This window comes from Pan troglodytes, chromosome 10, assembly GCF_028858775.2.
Source record: "Pan troglodytes isolate AG18354 chromosome 10, NHGRI_mPanTro3-v2.0_pri, whole genome shotgun sequence".
In the NCBI taxonomy this organism is placed as follows: domain Eukaryota; kingdom Metazoa; phylum Chordata; class Mammalia; order Primates; family Hominidae; genus Pan; species Pan troglodytes.
In genome coordinates, this window is record NC_072408.2 from 25,750,899 (window position 1) to 25,772,437 (window position 21,539).

At 36.3% G+C, this 21,539-nt stretch overlaps 1 protein-coding gene across 6 annotated transcripts in view; it reads left to right on the top strand.

Moving 5' to 3' along the window:
- PIK3C2G (phosphatidylinositol-4-phosphate 3-kinase catalytic subunit type 2 gamma) overlaps window positions 1-21,539 on the top strand; it is a 387,383-nt gene that overhangs the window by 359,678 nt on the left and 6,166 nt on the right. For all 6 annotated transcript variants that reach the window (XM_016923019.4, XM_016923023.4, XM_016923022.4 and 3 more), the window contains one exon: window positions 19,841-19,966. In XM_016923019.4, coding sequence (XP_016778508.3) covers window positions 19,841-19,966 — 126 coding nt within the window. The remainder of the gene's footprint in view (window positions 1-19,840; window positions 19,967-21,539) is intronic.

A 21,539-nucleotide genomic window follows, 5' to 3' on the forward strand; every position in this document is an offset into this window, starting at 1 on the left:
TAGTAATCCCTGGCATACAAATGTATTGAACCTATACTCATCCATAACTCTTTAAATTTTCCCAAGTGCTATTGCTAAGCCAACTTTTTTTTTATATTCTGAATTTGCAAAGTGAGTTTTCTACACCCAAAAGAAGAAACTGACATTCAATCTATCTTCAATCTATCCTTTTTAACCTTGTTGGATACAATTCAGCATTCCAGTCCCTCTTAATCCTGGTTATTTAATCCAGCATATTCACATTATTGACACATTCATTCTCAGGTTACTGACACGTTCACATCGCATACCTATATATTTCTTTAAACCATGATAAAACTGTTTAGTGGTACAGGATAAAGATAAGTATCTAAGGTATATAGGTAGAAAATGCTTATATTTTACCTCTAAATTAATAGGTTCTTCTTTTTCAATCTGTCTTCTCCCTGTAGTAAGAAAAATATATGAATTTAATCTTCCAATATTTTATCTGTTTTGTATAGTTTCTTAATAATCACTAACAATGGATAGTTCATCTTCTCTTATTTGTACAATTTTTTTCAGCATCTGGGAATAGAGGCTGAGTGTCAGGAAATTTGGAATCATTTAAGGCAGTTCAAAGCAATTTGAAAAAAAAACAAAAAACAAAAAAGAAAAACAAAGAGTTCAATTGCCTGTTAGCTCATAAACAACTCATCAGCATTTGGTATTTAGTACATTCTAAAAAATAAGTGAAGTTTAAAACCTTACTTCTACATGTTATTAAAATAGAGAAATAGAAAAACTTGCCCAACTTCACAAGACACTTCAGTGACAAAATCTGGGATCTAATTAGAATTCTGAATTTTTAGAAGAAATTTAGTTTGCATGTATTGAGTTAGAAAAAGAATTATATCTACTAGACTGTGACTTCTGTCCAGTTGATAACTTTGTCAAGTCAAAGATTAAATATGTATAACATGTTTTATATATATGTTATTAACATACATGTGTATAACATGTTTTATATATATGTTATTAACATATATGTATATAACAAGATTATTATACCAGTGAATTTGTTATTTCTTTGAAGGCAGAAGCTATTTTGATCTCCTTTTTGTGCTCTCTTGCAATCATGCAAAGTGCTAGACACATGGTGGTTAGATTTTTAAACTTATTTTTAGAAAATAATTATTGAAAATCACCTATTTATCATAAGATTCTTGTTACTGGCTTAAACTGATGTGAAATGAAGTATGAGACCATGCTAATTTAATTCATAAAGACCTGAAATTATTCCACCTTTATATTAACAATCAAAACACACACACGTTGGAAAGATTATTCTACCATTTATTTTATATTGGATATTGACAAATTATAATTGTATAATTATACAATTTATGGGGGACATACAATTTATGGGGGACATAAATACAAAAGTGATATTATGATTTTTTAATACAATGTGGAATGATTAAATTAAGCTAATTAACATATATCACCTCAAATATTTAACTATTTGTGATTAAAACATTAGAAATTTGCTCTTAGTGATACTGAAACGTACAATACTCAATTATTAGTGATATTCAGCATGCTGTGCTATTGATCTCAAAAAAACTCATATTTCTCTTGTCTAACTAGGCTTTGTGACCTTTGACTACCATTTCCCCATTTCCCACACCTCTAGCCTTTGTTAACTGCCATTCTACTCTCTGTTTCTATGAGTTCAATTGTTTTAGATTCCACATATAAGTGAGAACATGCAGTATCTGTCTTCCTGTGTTTGGCTTATTTTACTTAGCATAATATTCTCCAGTTCTATTCATGTTATTGTAAATGACAGAATTTCTTTTCTTTTGAGGTTTAATAATATTCCATTGTACACAAACACCACATTTTCTTTATCCATTCATTACTTGATGGACACTTGGGTTGATTTCATAATATAGCTATTGTGAATAGTGCTGCAATAAATATGAGAGTGCAGACATCTTTTCAACATACGGGTTTCAAATCTTTCATGTAAATGCCCAGAAATGGGGTTGCTGGCTTATATGGCAATCTTGTTTTTAGTTTCTGAGGAACTTCCATACTGTTTTTAAAAATGGTTGTACTAATTTACATTCCCACTAACAGTGACAAGGGTTCCCTTTTCTCCACATTCTTGTCGATAATTGTCTTTTGTCTTTTTGATAATAGCTATTCTAACAGGTGTAAGGTGATATCTCATTGTGATTTTAATGCATCTGCCTAATAATTAGTGATGTTGAGCATTTTTTTCATGTATCTGTTAGCCATTCATAGGTCTTCTTTAGAATTATGTCTATCTAGGTTTCTTGACCCACTTCTTAATTGAATTGTTTTCTTTCTATAGAGTTGAGTTCCTTATATAATTTGGATATTAATTCCTTATCAGATATATGACTTGCAAATATTTTTTCCATTCTATAGGTTGTCTCTTTGCGTTGTTTATTGTTTCTTTTGCTGTGCAGAAGCTTTTCATTTTGATGTAATCCCATTTGTCTATCTTTGCATTTGTTGTCTGTGCTTTGGGATCAAATCTAAAAAATCATTGCTCAGACCAATGTCATGTAGATTTTTCTCTGACTTTTCTTCTCATAGTTTTACAGTTTAAGATCTTATATTTAAGTCTTTAACTCATTTTGAGTTGATTTTTATGTATGGTGTGAGATAAGAGTTCAATTTTATTCTTTTGCATATGAATACCCAGTTTTTCCAACACCATTAATTATAGAGGCTGTCCTTTTCTCATCGTATGTTATTGTCACTCTTGTTGATCAATTGACTGTACATGTGGGGGTTCTTGGGCTCTCTAATCTGTTCCATTGGGTTGATATATTTATTTGTACGCCAGTACTAGCTGTTTAATTACTATCATTTTGTTGTATAGTTTGAAATCAGGTAGTATGATGCCTCAGGGTTTGTTCTTTTTGCTCATGATGGCCTTGGCAATTTGGAGTTTTTTGTGGTTCCACGTGAATTTTAGGATTCCTTTTTTTCTATATCTATGAGAAATGAATTTGGAATTCTGATAGGGTTTGCACTGAATCTGTAGATCACTTTTAGGAAATATGGACATTTTAAGAATATTAATTATTCCAATCCATGAATACAGGCTATTTTTCCATGTATTTGTGTTTTCTTCAGATTTTTTCCATTAATGTTTTATATTTTTCAGTGTACAGGTCTTTTGCCTCCTTTGTTAAATTTGTTTCTAAATATTTTTTGTAGCTATTGCAAATGGAATTATTCTCTTGATATCCTTTTTGGAAAGTTCATTGTTAGTCTAGAGAATTGCTACTGATTTTTACATGTTGATTTTGTATCCTGCAACTTCGCTGAATTCATTTATCAGTTCTAACAGTTTTTTGGTGGAATCTTTTGAGTTTTCTATATATAAAATCATGCCATCTGCAAACAAAGATGATTTAACTTCTTCTTTTCCAGTTTTGATGACTTTTCTTTCTTTCTCCTTTCTAATTGCTCAGGATAGATACTCTAGTGCTATATTGAATAGATGTGGTTAGAGTAGGCATCCTTTTCCTGTTCTAGATTTTAGAGGAAAAGCTTTCATTTTCCCCACTGAGTATGATGTTAGCTATGGGTTTGTCATATATGGCCTTAATTGTGCTGAGATACATTCTTTCCATACCAAATTTCTTGAAAGTTTTTATCATAAAAGAATGTTGAATTTAATTAAATGCTGCTTTTTTTCTAGTGAGATGATTACATGATTTTGGTCCTTCATTCAGTTAATGCAATGTATCACATTAATTGATTTGCATATGTAGAATCATCCTTGCATCTCAGGGATAAATCCCACTTGTTCATGGTCAATAATCCTTTTAATGTGTTGTTGAATCTGATTTGCTAGTATTTTGTTGAGGATTTTCATGTCTATTAATATGTTTGTGAAGACTATTGGCCTGTAGTTTTCTTTTCTTGTGATTTTCTTGTCTCCCTATATTGTAAGGGTAATGCTGGTCTTGTAAAAAGGGTTTGGAAGTATTTCTTCCTCATTGATTTTTTTGGCAAAGTTTGTGGCAAATTGGTATTATTTCTTCATTAAATATTTGATAGAATACAGCAGTGAAGGCATCAGGTCCTGGGCTTTTTTTTGAGGAGAGACTTTTTATTACTGCTTCAATCTCTTCTCTCATTAATGATCTATTCAGATTTTCTATTTCTTCATGATTCAGTCTTCATAGATATATGTGTCTAAGAATTAACCCATTTCTTCTAGGTTATCCAATGTTTTGGCATACAAGTCTCTGTAATAGTCTCTTATGATCTTTTGTATTCTTTTGGTGCCAGTTGTAATAGCACTTCTTTAATTTCTGATTTTAATTTGAGTCCTCTCTTTTTCTCCTGCTTAGTTTAACTACAGGTTTGTTGATTTTGTTTATCTTTTTAAAAGCCAAACTCTGAGTTTTGTTGATCTTTGTATTGTTTTTGTAGTCTCATTTATTTCTGCTCTGTTCTTTATTATTTCTTCTGCTAACATTGGGCTTAATTTGTTTGCTTTTTCTATTTCCTTGAAGCATAATATTAAGTTGTTTATTTGCAAGTTTTGTTCTTATTTGATATTGGCATTTATTGTTACAGACTTTCTTTTTAGACCTGTTTTTGCTGTATCTCATGTTTTGTTATGTTATGTTTTCATTTTTCCTTGTCTTAAGGTATTTTTTAATTTCCCTTTTAATTTCTTCATTGACCTATTGGCTGTTCAGGGGCGTGTGGTTTAATTTCTATTTATTTGTTAATTTTCTAAAATTCCTCCTGTTACTGATTTCTACTCACATATCATTGTGGTTAGAAAAGGTACTTGCTGTGATTTTAATCTTCCTAATTTTTCTAAGACTTTTATTATGGCCTAACATATGATCTGTCCTGAAGAATATTCTGTGTGTGCTTAAGAGAAAACTTTATTATGTTGCTGTTGGATGGAATGTTCCAGATACATCCATTGTGTCCTTTTGGTCTAAAGTGTTGTTCAAATTCAGTGTTTCCTTATTCATTTTCTGTATGGATGATCTGTCCACTAGTGAAAGTGATGTATCGAAGTTCCCTACCATTATTGTATTGAAAAGAATCTATCCCTTCAGAAACTTTAATATTTGCTTTATACATATAGCTCTTCCACTGTTAGAAGCATATATATTTAAAAGTGCTATGCCCTCTAGATGAATTGACCCCTTTACCATTATACAATGTCTTTGTCTCTTTTTGCAGTTTTTTATTTAAAGTCTATTTTGTCTGATATAAGTATTGCTACCCCTGCTCTTTTTTGGTTTCAGTTTTCACAGACTATTGTTTTTCATCCCCTCACTTTTAGTCTGTGTGTCCTTAAAAGTGAAGTGAACTTCTTGCAGACAGCATATAGTTAGATCCTGTATTTTTTTTATCCATTACCTCACTTTGTATCTTTTATTAAAGAATTTAATCCATTTACATTCAAAGTAACTATTGACAGGTAAAGACTTACTAGTGTCATTTTGTTACTAACTGTATTGTTTTATTTATGTGTAGATACTTGGTTTTTTTCTTCCTCTGTTGCTGTCTTTCTTTGTGGATTGATGGTTTTCTGTAGTAGTATGTTTTCAATATTTTTATTTGTGTTTTGTGCATTTTCTATAGATTTTTTCTGCTTGGTTACCCTGATGCTTACAAATAATATCTTTCACTTACAACAGCCTATTTCAAGCCAATAACAATGTAACTTTCATTGCATACAACAACTCTATACTTTTCTCCTCACACACCATTTTATGTTTTTTATGTCTGAATAGATATTATTTTGTAATATGTATTCCTTGACAGTTTATTTTAGCTATAGTTCTTATTAATAATTTTGTCTTTGTGCCTGGGATAATATTACTTTACACACCACCATTATAGTCTTAAGAGTGTTCTGAATGTTGTTCGGTATTATTTATACCATTAGATTTCATGATTTCATAAGTTTCATGTTATTAGCTAACAAATTTTTCTTTCAGTTTAAAGAACTCCCTTTAATAATTTCTGTAATGCAAGCCTAATGATGATTAACTCCCATAGCATGGTTTGTCTGGGAAAGTTTTTATTTCTTCCTTATTTTTGAAAGACAGATTTTCTGGGTAAAATAGTCTTGGTTGGTAGGCTTTTTCTTCTTTCAGCACTTCTACTATATCATCCCACTCTCTCCTGGACTGAAGGGTTTCTGCTAAGAAGTTTGCTCGTAGTTGTATTGGGACTCCTTTTGCTGCTCTCAGAAATTTTTCTTTGATTTTTTTAATAGTTTGATTCTTATATGTTGTGTTGAATTCTGAATTTGATTGGAGATTTCTGTGGTTCCTATATTTGGATGTTAGCTTTTTTTGTCATATTAGGGAACTTATCATCCATTATTTCTTTAAATATGCTTTGTGACCCTTGTATTCCTCCTCTCTGTATTTAATTCCTTTTACTCATGGCTTGGGTCTCTTGATGGTGTACCAACATTCCCATAAATTTTCCTTCTTCCTTTTTTTTTCTTTTTGCTCCTCTGCTTGGATAATTTCAAATGCTCTGTCTTCACACTCACTGATTCTTCAGTGTGATTTCACTGGCTGTTGAAACTTTCTACTACATTTTTTCAGTTCAGTCATTATATTCTTCTTCTCTATGATTTATTTTTGGGGTTTTAAAATCATTTCTATTTCTTTCTCAAACTTCTCATTTTGTTCAAGTATTGTTTTCCAAATTTTACTTTTTGCCCATATATTCTTGGAGTTCATTGAATTATTTTACGGAGTTATTCTGAATTATTTTTCTGTCATTTCTTAGATATCCCTTTCTTTGGGTGTCATTGTTGGAGCATTTTTGGTTTCTTTTTGAGATGCCATAATTCCTTGAGTTTTTGTAAACCTGTGTCCTTGCATTGGTGTTTGTGCATCTGTGGAGGCAGCCACCTTTTCTGGCCTTTACAAGTGTTCTTTGACAGTGATAGACCTGTGGATGGGTGCAGAATTCTTGTTGGAGAATTCTTGTAAGGAGATATAAGTAGGTGACCTCCTATTCTGCCCCATCTTGCTGACATCACTCCTCAGCCATTATTCATTCTACCATTTAACTGAGGCACAAAACAAATCATATCGCAAGTGCTTTTATTATACACTATTGTTTTATAAACAGACCCTTTTCATGATGGCTAACCTGAATTTAAAAATTGCAATGTGACAGGCACATAGATGAGAAAATGCTTTTATATTATGTTGTTTTGTTTCTGGTATAGACCTCAGGTTTTGATAGTTCCATCATATTTTAATCATCAGTTGATTTCCACTAAAGCTTATATTATCCTATGATTGGAAACATTTAAGCTAAAGAAAAGATGAAAAATTCTCATAAATTATTCATTGAAAAGATAATAACCTATTAAATACAATTAAGCCTTAGATTAATCTACAGAAGTTTCCAATGCGTCTGATATTTTTAAACCACGTCTGTATCTTCATCACATTCCTGGTAAAACTTGATCTAGAAGTGCTCTTTCTTTCTTGATCTTTCTTTGTAGTGAATCAATATAGGATCGTGATTAGGAACATAGGTTATATAGAAAAACCTCCTCAATAAACTGAAGCCGATAATCCTGGCCTGAGGATTATTTTAATAGAGTTCTTTAAATATAGTAAATAGTCATTATGTAATAGCTATTAGTATTGTTATTATTACTATGAGTGCAAAATAAATATTTTCCTCATATACACATATGAAAATACTGAAGAGTTGCTGGCATACCCCATAATATTAGATGTTTCACTTACTTTATAAACAGTTTAAAATGTGGTTTGTTTTTGTACTAACATGCTACTGCTTTTTTTCTGTTTTGATATATTAACCATGTTTTTAAGATAATTTTAATTTGTTGGTGATAAGAACAATAGTAGCATTGAAAGCCATTTGAAATGCTATATGCAATCTGGGGCAAGAAACAAAGGCAGAAGATTGGTATATTTAATTATTCATGTACTTAAAACAATACCATTTAGAGGTCAACATTGTGAACAAAGAATTACTAATATGCATCATAGATTTTAAGTTTTGCAACCTGAAATAATAACTAAGCTAAGAATCTCCTGTATTCCTCTCTTCAGTTGAGAAAGAAGTATCCTCACTAGTGAATTCTAAGAAGATCCTAAGGTCTTCATTTCCAATCTTTCCAAGTAGTGGGACACCTTTTTAAACTTAGAGAAAATTATCTATCAAGTGTCACTGAAATCTTTTTAATATCTTATAATTTATCTGGGAACAGTGGCGTCGTAGTTCCAGCTACTTGGGAGGCTGAGGCAGGAGGATTTTTTGAGCCAGAGAGATGGAGGCCAGCTGAGGCAATGTAGTGAGACCCCATCTCTGAAAAAAAATCTGATAATTTAAGAAATATAAAATAATTTTTAAAACCACTATAAATGTAGCAGTGCTTTTAAAAATATTAAAATTGTGGTAACAAGAGCATTTACATGTATTTGACAAAATAATAGCAAACTTGAATGAAATGTATTAATTCCCTCTGTGGAGAATGTTTGGTGTTAACATGGATCCAGCCCCCTGGCCTAACCATGGGTCACCATATGATGCCTCTCCAATAAATTCTGAACAACTTAATATCACCAGAGAAAAGGAATGTGCTGATTTTCTTTTGTTTCTTCCTTGTACTGCACAACAGAGAGGCAAGGTGGGGAGAACTTGCACAGATACGAGAGAGGGCACAGGAATACAGCACAAAAATGTAACTTTAGCTCACAGTCTCTGTCTACAAGGTCCCTAAGAAATGGTCAGGTCATCACCAGCTCCTAGGAGATTTTAAGAACTTCTTGCACTCATTGCCTAGATTTTCAAGGAGTTAAGGTGGAGAAACCCGGAGAGGTGATGAGGAATATCACAGAGGAGTAAACAAGGCCCCAAGGAAGGAACACAATTAGAGATGAAGTCTCTAAAAGAAAGTGAGGAGGATGGTGACTAAGGATTAAGTCTGGGACTAAGTTTGAATAATGATGTTACAAATAAAGTCTGGCTCCAGTTGGGAGTAGAGGGGATAAAGAAGGGTAGTTGGCGTGTAATTGCCTAATATTGACTCAGAGATAGGATAAGGCCGAAAGTTTAGAAGTGGAGCATTGAGACAAGCAGACTTTGACACGATTACTCCTGATTAGCCACAAAATCCAAATGATGTGCAGGAGAAAGTCACTTCTATCAGAGACATGCCTTCAGATGGCTAGCTGTTCAGGGTAAACACCTAGGATAAACCCAAGATATTTTCACTTTACCCTATGATAGACATTTTATTCCTTGGTATTACAATAAGAAATATTAAAATAGATAAGAGGAACTATTTCAATTAAATATCTTTTTTATATTACATTACAAATGATGATTCAAGAAATAACTCTGAAGTACTTTCAAAGAGCTAAATATTATTAATACACACCTCATTCACTCAGTCATTTAATAGCTATTTAGTATCCATCCTCTACCAAGCACTGTGTTAAGGAAAGGATTTGCTATAAAAGAAAGGAACATTATGAAGGGAAGGCATGACTATGAAAGTAAAGAATAAGATGAAGGGGGCCAGGTGCGGTGGCTCATGCCTGTAATCCCAGGCAGATTCCTTGAGGTCAGGAATTTGACCCAGCCTGGCCAACATGGTGAAACCCTGTCTCTACTAAAAATATAATAAATTAGCCAGACATAGTGACTCATGCCTATAGTTTCAGCTACTTGGGAGGCTGAGGCAGGAGAATCACTCAAACCTGGGAGAGGGAGGTTGCAGTGAGCCGAGATCATGCCACTGCACCCCAGCCTGGGTAACAGAGCGGGATTTTTTCTCAAAAACAAAATAAACAAAAACAAAAACAACAAAAGAAGAAGATGAAAGGAAGCCTGATTTCAAGCAAAAACTTTTAAATTTTAATTGAAGATTCAGAAATATATTGACAGCTTAGAAAGAAGGGTCTAGGATGGGGTTAGGGTAGTAGGGTAGTGAATAACCAATGGAGCAAAGCCCCAAGGGAATGTGGAGTTGGGGAAGAAGTGGAACAAAACATAGACCTTCCCTTTAAATAATTTTGTACCTCATGAGGAAGATGACATACATATAAAACTATTTTTAAAACACTGAAAAATTATGTTTTAACAGCAAATCTAGACTATATAAAATTCACAGTTGGTATGAGCAAAAAGAATTAAAGTTAGATGACTTCATATTACCTTCTGAGCACAGTAATATTATTACCTGGAATTCTAAAAGAAAAGAGTACTGTTACTTTATTTCAACCTACCGTGAGTAAGGAAGTCCTCTAGATGACATAAGGAAACTTCTCATTGCTTATATTGAGGATCAGACTGAGAATTCTGTATCTCTAACCCTAATCATTCTTCAGGGGAGTGTTAAGTCTTTGTGAAGGTCTAAAATGCAGCCAGAGTTTAAAAAAAAAAATTGCAGTGTAAGACATTTAGACAAGTAGTGGTTATTTAATCATTTTAAAGTAAAATTTAATTTGCATAATCATAAGGGCAAAGGATGAAATGAGAAGTATTGATGAGGAGACAGCTAGTGATTTCTTTAATAAATTATTTGAGACTTTGAAGGAAGAGGATATGATGCTAGTAAGAAGAAAAACAAATTACTGTTGATAAGACAACAACATTGGGGGGAAGAGAAGTTTCTCTTAAAGATTTGAAAAATCAATGTCTGTGTTTTAAGCTGTTAAAGGACAAACTAAGCCTGCTGCTTACATCTAATGCACTCCCGACTTCAACTAAAACCTCTGCTGTTCTATCATTCTAAAAACTTCACAATATTCAAGGACCTCGTCAAAGACACTAATAACTTAGAAATAGAAGCCCAAACCTTGAGTGTTACTTAATGCTGGGAAAAGGCTCTATACAAATGGATTTTCTTCTTCTGTAATGTGGAGTTTATTCTTCATACAATGGGGAATCCTTGAATGTTCAGAGAAGGAAAGTGACATAATCAAAGCAGTCTTATGGGAAGATTCAGTACACCAGTGGTATATAGAATGAATGAAGGAAAAGGGTGGGAAAATTAGAAGACTAAAAAGTATTAAAATCCAGTTATAATAAGTCAGGGAATAAAGATATGTGGTGGCAGATGAACCAAAGCGAAAAAGAAGGTGTTCGATCTTGGTACATAGTGGATTTGAAAATCAAGGATGAGGGGGGCACCAGGAAAACTGAGTAGCAGGTACTAACAAAGTCTAATTTGTTGGGAAAATCTGTTTTGGAACAGTGAGGAGGAATAGAAGATAGACTCAGATTGAAATTTATTGAGTGTAAGAATGCTAAGAAGACATCCAGATGGAAATATTCACAGATCTCTAGGCTGGGATCCTAGGGATCAACTAGAGATTCTTATTTGGGAGTCATCTACATCAGTGTTCCCCACTGGGGTCAGTTTTGTATCCTAGGTGACATTTAACGATGTTTGAATACATTTTCAGTTGTCACAACTGGGAGGATGATGGTACTGGCATCTAGTAGGTAGAGACCAGGGACACTGTGAAAACATCCTATGGTGCACAGAACAGCCCCCTGCAACAAAGAATTAAAAGAATTATCTGTCCCAAAGAGTCAATAGTGCCAAGACTAAGAAACCCTGCTCTACATAAATGTCATAATACATTGGGGATACCTTATCCAATCAGTACATACAGTATATTCATGTTTAATTCCTAGGAAATAAAAATAATATCAATGTTTATTCAGCCTTACTGCTTAAGTACTGTCCTCACATTACATGGTATATTATTTAATCTTTAAAATCCTATGATAGGCATTATTTTTATCCTCATTTAGCAGATGAGGAAACATCCAATGAAAAGTTAAGATACCTGCTGTATTAGGGTTCACCAGAAAAACAGAACCAATAATAAGTATAGATATGGACACAGATAGAGATATAGAAAACAGATATGGATACAGACATAGTCATAAGCATCAATATGGACATAAAGAGATTGATCATGAGGAATTGGCTTATGGACATATGGAGTTGCAGCAGTCTCACAATCAGCTGTCCGCAAACTGAAGATTCACAAAAACTAAACTGGTGGTGTAGATCCAGTCAAAGTCTGAAGGCCTAAGAACCAGGAGTACAAATGGTGTGAGTCCCAGAGGACCAGAAGAGACTGCTGTCCCAGCTGAACCAGGAAGGAAGAATAAATTATCTTTTTCTCACTTTTTTATTCTATTCAGGATTTGATGCATTAGATAATGCCCACCCACCCTGGGGATGACAATCTACTTTACTGGGTCTCTGGATTCAAATGCTGATCTCTTTTGGAAACCCCCTGACAGACACACCCTGTATTTAACCTGATATCTGAAATAATATTTAACCTGATATCTGGGCATCCTGTGAATGAGTCAAGTTGACACATTAAATTAACCATCACGAGTTCACTCCCTGTCAACTTGCCACTCATATATATCTCCTTAACAGTCCTTACTCTCCAAGTAAAGACAGTAATGTCATAATTCTGCCAAACATGATACAACTGTGCTCCATACAACCAAAAACATGCTAACGCCATCCTCAGAAAAAGAGGTAAAGTCCTTGAGTGATGTTTACTCTTCTCCTTGATATTCCATAGTTTAAATTCTATGATGTAAAATTAATAATGCTTAAATACTATGATATTAATATAAAGTATGATGTAATAACAAATAACATAACAGATATATACATAAACACATGTTACATAAGAGAATAAAAGAGGAAAGAAAACAAAGATATTTGCTATACGTACTAAGTGTTCATTACAAAATAAAGAGTAAATACTCATGATACTTAAAATATTCATTTCTATAACTGGTCACATTGTCGTAGGTGGTATTTATAACTACCTACTTCCATCCTTTATTCTATTTGCCTTCAGCATATACCTCTGCTGGTCATGTTTCTTTACCTGGTGGGGTAACCCAAACCTTCATGACGGGTCTGGGCCATTAGTGATCCTGCCTGGAGTGGTCGTTGTAGTATTCCGTTAACCTTAATTGCAGGGCATGGTAATACTAAGAGTTGCCCTAAATGATCGCCTGTACTCCAAAAGTACTCTTCCTTAGTTCCATTGTGCAGTAGTCATCCAATTTGCCCTTGTTAGTCAGGATCAATCACTCTAGCCAGAACTGTAACTCCCTTTTTGCCTGGTGGTTCAGAGGCTTGAAGAGCTCAGAGTGGCTGAGTCGAAGTCTTAACATTCAATTCAATGCAATCATTGTTGTGCCTCCCAATGGAAATGTTCCTCTCAGTTTTTATGATTCGGTTTAGAGGAACTAAGATCTCTAGGCTGGTAGTGTGTAAGGGTGTAGGAACAGGAAACAAAAATTTGCTTGTTACTCACTGGGCATAATAGTGTGTGGTGCCATTCCCGTTTCCACCCCTTTATTCCTGTATCTGTGAATCTTGGCTATCAGAGAAATAGCGCCATATATTGGATGCTGGTTCAGAGCATATACAGCCTTTTGTAGAATCTTGCTGCAGCCTGGCAAGGTATCACCACCTAACTTGAACTGTAACTAAGTCTTCAAAGGCCATTTCATCGTTCTGTAGAGACCAGATGCTTCAGGAGGGTGGGGAACATAGTAAGACCAGTGAAGTCCATGAACATGGGCCCATTGCCATGCTCTTTTTGCTGTGAGTCCCATAATCATAAACAATGAGGTCCAATAGTGTGAAGCATGATGACAGATCCCTTCTAAGATAAAGGATAAGTTGTTGCAGCTGGCTTCTCCTACAACCAAGAAAGAGGCACAATGACTATTGGGCCTATGGGATTTTGGAGGCAACGTACTCCTCACATGGAATACTGTGATGGATAAGGCATTCTACAAGTCCATGGACAGTAGTTCTGACAGAAACTGCACAAGGAACGCAAATCCGTATTCACAGTATTTATTCCAGTAAGAAGAAACACCACTTTTTCATGATGGAAGCAGTCCAATGTAATCAACCGGCCATCAGATAGCTTACCGGCATGGGGAATGATGCCATCTCAGGAACTGAGTGTCAGTCTCTGCTGTTGACATTTTGGGCACTCAGCAGTGGCTGTAGCTGGGTCAGCCTTGATGAATAAAAGTCCGTGTTGCCGAGCTCAGGCAAAACCTCCACCCCTACTACCATGACCACTTTGTTCATGAACCCACTGGGCAATGACAGGGTGACAGGGGAAAGAGGCTAATGAGTATCCACAGAATGGCTCATCTTATCCACTTCATTATTAAAATCTTCTGATGAGGTCACCCTTCAGTGAGCATTCACATGGGATGTGAATATCTTCACTTTTTTTTTGCCCATTTAGAGAGACCTATCCACATGCTACCTCCCCAATCTTCTTGTCACCAGTTTTCCAATCACATTCTTTCTAAGCCCCTGATCACCCAGCCAAACCACTGGCTGCAACCCATGGATCACTATATAATTACACACCTGGCCATTTCTCCTTCCAAGCAAAGTGAACAAGCAGGTGAACTGCTTGGAATTTTGCCCACTGGGAGGATTTTCCTTCACTGTCCTTTAGGAATGTCCCAGAAAGGAGCTATAGTGCTAAAGCTGTCCACTTTCAGCTGATGCCTGTATATCATGCAGAACTATCTGTAAACCAGGCCTCATCTTTCTTTCTCTTCCTCTGTCAACTGACCGCAGGGAACTCTTCATGAGGCCATGGGCACAGTCTGGAAGAAAGAAGTCAGTGCAGCAGCAATGGAAACCATGCGAACTTGGGCCACTTCTTCATGTAACTTATCGTGCCACGCCATCAAGGCCAGTTCAGGCCTGATTATGCGTATACCGATTTCATTTGATGATGGAGTATTGTGATGCACACCCAGCTTTATGGCTTCATGAGTGAGATGCCCATCCAATTCGTGATGGGCAACTCGGGGCACACGGCGACATGGTGGCCCACGGTTGAGCATTCAGTCACCACTAAGGCCTAGTAGCAGGTCAAGAGCTATTTCTCAAAAGGAGACAGGTTATCTGCATAAGATGGCAGGCCTTTGCTCCAAAATCCTAAGGTCCTGTGGTGAAATTCACCATAGGGACTTGCAAAGGCTTCAAACGTCATCTTTTCTGCCACTGACACTTTAAGCACCATTAGATCTACTGGATCATGTAACCCATGTGGCAAAGCAGCTTGCACAGCAGTTTGGACCTGTTGCAGAACCTTCTCTTCTTCTGAGCCCCACTCAAAACAAGCAGCTTTTCGGGTCACTCAGCAAACGGGCCAGGCTAGCACACCCAAATGAGGAGTATGTTGCATCCAAAATCCCATAGGCCCACTAGGCATTGTGCCTCTTTCTTGGTTGTAGGAGAAGCCAGCTGCAACAACGTATCCTTTATCTTAGAAGGGATATATCAACATGCTCCACACCACTGGACCTCTAAAAATTTCACTGAGATAGAAGTCCTTTGAAGTTTAGTCAGCTTTATTTTCCACCCTCTGACATGCAAAAGTCTCACAAATAAGTCTATAGTTAGCATAATGTCATCAGTGTAATGGACCAGTGTGTCACCATATGAACTAAATTATGACATAGAGCTGGAGAGTTGATGTACCCCAGAGGTAGGACAGTGAAGGTGAAGGTGATTTGCTGGTCTTGTCAGCTGAAAGCAAACTGCTTCTGGTGGTCTTTGTTTTTGTTTTGTTTTGTGTTGTTTTGAGATGGAATTTCGCTCTTGTTGCCCAGGCTGGAGTGCAATGGCACAATCTCGGCTCACTGCAACCTCTGCCTCGTGGGTTCAAAGGAATCTCCTGCCTCAGCCCCCAAGCAGCTGGGATTACAAGGCATGTGCCACCATGTCCAGTAATTTTGTATTTTTAGTAGAGATGGGGTTTCTCCATGTTGGTCAGGCTGGTCTCGAACTCCCGACCTCATGTGATCCACCCACCTCGGCCTCCCAAAGTGCTGGGATTACAGGTGTGAGCCACTGCACCCCTGGTGGTCTTTGTTAACAGGCATTGATAAAAATAGCATTTGCCAGGTCAATAGCTGCATACCAGGTATCAGGAGATGTGTTAATTTGTGTAAGCAGTGAAACCACATCTAGTATAGCAGCTGCAATTGGAGTTATCACTTGGTTAAGCTGATGATAATCCATTCTCATTCTCCAAGATTCATCCATATGGCCAAATAGGCAAATTGAGTGGGGATGTGGTGGGATTCACCCCCCACCCCTGTGTCTTTCAAGTCCTTGATAGTTGTGCCAATCTCTGAAATCCCCCCAGTGACATGGCTTTGGTTTATTATTTTCCTAGATAGAGGCAATACTAGTGGCTCCCACTTCACCTTTTTCACCGTAATAGCCCTCACTTCACAGGTCAGGAAACCAATGTGAGGGCTCTGTGAGCTGCTATGTCTATTCCAATTATTCCTTCCAGAATTGAAGCAGTAACCATAGGATGGTTTGAGAATCCACAGGGCCCACTGTGAGACAGACATGAGCTCAAATTCTATTGATCACCTGACCTCTATAAGCCCCCTACTCTGACTGGTGGTCCACAGTGACATTTTGAGTCTCTTGAATTCAGTGTCAGTTGAGAGCCAGTGTCCAGTAGTTCCCAAAAGATCTGATTATATCCTTTTCCCTAGTGCACAGTTTTCCTGGTAAAAACCCATAGGTCCCTTTGAATAAAGATTAACAGTATAAATTTTGGATAGTATCCAAGAGTCTTTCCTCAAGGGGACCCAGTCTCTCCTTCATTCAAGGGTTTCTGGATCTGTAAGCTGACTCAAGTCTAGGAATTAATTGAGGGGCCGTAACTCTCTGTTTTTATGATTTGGGTAAGATTTTGTTCACTTGACCTAGATTTTTTTTTTTTTTACAAAAAAATGAAATAAGAATTTGTAGTCTTCCTATTGATTTCACTTCAAGGAACACATAAAAGCTAGCCTACATCATGCGTCTGCAGGAATCAGACTGTTCTGATAGCTGCTTTGGCCCTGCTGTCCGCTATGGTAACCACACCCACCCTGACCTTGGCAGTTTAGCAAGGCAACTTGGCCCCTGCCACACTGGGGTCTAATTACCCCCATTGCATTTAGGTTTCCCAATTCAGTGACTGCAGGTCCTACTGTGAGGCTTGGCCTACAGAGAAGTGTGATCACAGAGCTTTTCAAGGATGCTGGGCCTCCCCTCACAAATTTATTTCTCACAGTGTTGTTGAAAATTGTGTCTTTTGATTACTCTCAGTGTGGGTCTTATATGACAAATCCACTCTCCGTATGCTTTTAATCCTTTCTGCTACATTAAATCAAGGCAGGTCCAGCCTGTCCACCTTTTGGTCCATGTGTCAGCCAACCCAGCACACTGTTAGAACCCTTTCTGATTCCCCAAGCTTCAACATTAAATGAAGAATCTCTGCTTGGTGAGCCCGGAACAACAAAAAAATTTAACTTAATATAACTTTGTGTTCTTTCTACCATTATTTCACACGCTTAGTGTCCATTCCTATACCTGTTACCCAGATTTCTGTCTGTAAGAATTAGAAAACTCAAGTAATTATTTTGGAGTGTAGCACACATCTTCATGGGTCACACTTTGAACCTCAACTTTAGAAGCCAGCTGGGATTTGAGTTTGGTTATAGGGCTAGGAGCAGAGAGAGAGATGAGAGATGGGGTAGAGGTAAAGGGGTTCTCAGGAGAATTAAAATTGTCTTGCATAGCAGCTGCCTCAGAGGAGGCTATCACTATTTGCTCAGACAGTGCAGAGCTGATCCTCTCAGAGGTTGGAGGTGAAGTAGAGGAGACACCACTGGGGATAAGGAGGCCACTTCCACTAGAAAAGAAGACTCATCAGAATTTAGGAGCTGATGTTCCAAACTTGATCAGCGACTTTCTACACAACCCTTCCCAAATTACAGAATCTCATCAATGCTTCACTTTAACAGTAGACACTTTGCGAAGCTTGGAGTTCAACTCGCATTGTAATTCAACCAGTGTCAAGCTGAGATTCTGCATTTGGTGTTAAGCAATCTCAGCCCCACAGTACAGGAGATAAGGGTCTCCTTCAGGGCACACATAGAAGTTTTAGGTCATTTATGCAGTGTTTCAGCCACATAACACCCTTACAGACAAACCTGGAAATAATGTTTAACCAGATATCTGGGCATCCCACGACCCAGCCATAATGACACACAAAACTAACCATCATACCTGTCTAAAGCCACATAGCTGGCAAATTTGGGGGCCCAGATTTGCAATCAGAAAATCCATTTCCAGAAACGTGTTTTACCCACTAAGTTGCAGTATCTAGGGATTATAGGCAGGATATCCTCAAGTTCCAAAACAGATAAGACAGAGAGTTAAACAGAGCAGAAACACTTTTACTACTTCATTCTTCTCACCAAAAAAAAAAAAAAAAAAAAAAATCTACTCCCAAATATTAATAGCAACTTCTTTCTGTGTCACTGAAGATTTCATTATACCATTGATAGATTTCAGTGCTCCCCCTCCTGGGGGAGGATATCAAATGGCAGAGGTATACCTTGAGCTCCAATAAAGTACCAGTCCTCATTCTTAACATATTGACAAATGAGGGTGTCCAGATATATTTTATCTTATTTGTTAATAATTATAATAAAAACCCAAACTGTCTAATGATATAATTTTTAATATGTAATTTAGAACTGAATAAAATTTAGTCCTATAATAATATATATCATATTTTCTTGCTTTACTACAGGTTTTTTTGAGTTCTGAAGAAAGATGTGAAATTAAAGCTAATGGAGCTGGGTGTGGGGGTGCACTGGTTTTCACATGTGATTATCACTGTATCTCAGAGCATTAAAATATATTTCTTGAAAATTACTGATTCAATAGAATTAGTAAACAAAACAAGCACTTAATTCCTCAAGTTTTACTTTTAAATCATCTGCTTTAAATATAAATTATACAAATATTTCTCATTTTATAAAACTAGACTTTCAGAGTTTTAGTACCATTTACAGTTGGTCAAGATCACAAAGGTAAAATCCATTTCTTTCAAGTATGATGGTTTCCAAATTTTTGAAACAGGGGAGTCATTCTTCAAATGATCTATTTAGAAATTAACATATCCAGAACAGATTTGAAGGCAAGATGGAAAAGGTGGAAACAAGTTCTGAAGCCAGAATGGGGAGCTGAGGAGGAGAGAGTTTAAGGAAGAACTGGGGAGTGGAGGTCCAGAGATCCACCCATTTAGCCATGCTATTCAGCAACTCCTTAGGCAACTTTTGGAGCACCATGGAACATAATTTAAAAGGGATTATCCAACATAATTTAGAGTACTTTAGATGACAAAATTATTATAATCATTTTTAAATCTTGTAGGTATATTAAAGTTATAGCTCTAATTAATATTTTAATTATATTTTATTTTAAAATGTGATATTATATAATATACATATACATATTACTAAAGGCTACATCTCATTTTATATATTGAACTTGAATTTTTTAATTTTCAAAAGTGGTGTACCGCATCCTGAGACACTTACATTTTTGTCTCTGCTTGTGGCTAATATTTATCTCTTGACCATATCTGTCAAAATGCAAATTTAGATTTTACAGCAAAAAATTAAATTATATGTAATGGACTTTAAATATAGTTCTCTGACACAACACTTAATTTAAGATGGCCAGCTTTACTCTTTTAAACTGTAGTTTGGAATTATCTTGGAGCATTGATGAATTTCTTTTGATTTTCTCTTATTTTCAGATCAACAAAGTGACTGTAATAAATCCTGATCCTGCCTTTGGTCTGGATATTTAGTAGCTCTGTATTTGTTTTCTTTGATAGCAACATGCATTAATATTTATAACCATTTTCCTTTGCAGCATCTCCCAGATGGCTCTGCGCCCAGTGCACATGTTGAATTTTATCTTTTACCATATCCCAGTGAAGTTCGTAGGAGGAAAACAAAATCTGTTCCAAAATGTACAGACCCCACTTACAATGAAATTGTAAGTATAAGTCATCTTTTGTCCAGTCATTTTGTATTTTTCTTACCATTTTTCAGCTTAACAACCAAATATGGAAAATTTGCAGTAATTGGCAGCATTATTTCATAAAGGAAAGATATTTTCCAAAGTAGTCGCAGTATGCTGATCACTCTTCTAGATGCTATGGGCACTGGAAAATACAGATACTGCTTTCAAAGCTCTTATAAACCAATTTGCAAGTATGGCTAACCTCCAGCAAGAGCCCAAGACTTGTTTTGCATACTAACTTTATTCCTGACTTCATCTTATTTTCTCTAACCTTATTCTCCTTTACCTGATTTTCCTTACCTAATAATTTTATCACATACTACCTTGGGTATAACAGTAAATCTCATAAAATCTCTTTTGAAAAACTAAAAAAATAAATACAAAATACAAATGGAAGTTAATGTATATTATAAATAGCTCTCTAATTTATTTGTAATGTGCAATTCCCTAACTTCTTTCTAAGGCAAGCCCCTACATTTATTCTCTTGATTCCATCCTTTCCCATCTCCTCTGCACCTTGCTCAGCTGCTTATTTGTGTTCCTTTTCTTATGGCTGTCTCATCCACAGGATCCTCCACTCAGAAATATTAAAAAACAAAAATAAAAACTCCCCAGCTCAGGCTTGCTAAGCAAATTTTCTTTCCCTCACTATCACCTCCAAACTTATCCAAAATTAACCCACGTGATCTGCTTTCCCTTCATCTCTCCCTTTCACCCTTGAATGCTTTGCAATGTGGATTCTGACCTTTATTGATAGTACTTTATTCAAGGGGCATCAATAGACTCCTAACTGCTAAATCCAAAGAGCCCTCAGGCTCTCATGCCTGGATCAGTTATACAGCAGCACTACTGACCACACCCCCACTCCTGAAACCTCCGTTTTTCTTTTTGAGTTGTACCTTTTCTTAATTCTCTTCCATTTTATCTACCACTTATTTCTCTACCACTTATTTCCATTTCTCTACCACCTCTCTCATTTTCCTTCATTGTTATTCTTTCTCTTAAAATATTATTGTTTACTAAAGTCACATGATCCATCCTCACCTCCTCTTCCTGTACATACTCTCACATTTATCTTATGGATCAACAAAGTTTTATTTATCACCTATAGGTAGGTTGCATCTGAATTTACTCCTAAAACCCTGGCTTCTCTCTCTCAAGCTTTTTTTTTTTTTTTTTGAGATGGAGCCCTTCACTCTGTGTCTAGCAGGCTGGAGTGCAGTGGTGCAATCTCAGCTCACCACAACCTCCACCTCCCAGATTCAAGCAATTCTCCTGTTTCAGCCACCCGAGTAACTGGGATTACAAGCTCCCACCACCACATCCAGCTAATTTTTGTATTTTTAGCAGAGACGGGGTTTTGCCATGTTGGTCAGGCTGGTCTCAAACTCCTGACCTCAGGTGATCCACCGCCTCAGCCTCCCAAAATGTTGGGATTACAGGCGTGAGCCACCATGCCCGGCCTCTCTCACACTTCTACCTGATTACTGGGGAGCTCCATCTGAATGTCTCATAGGCACTTTTAGACCAGGCTTTCCTCCATTCA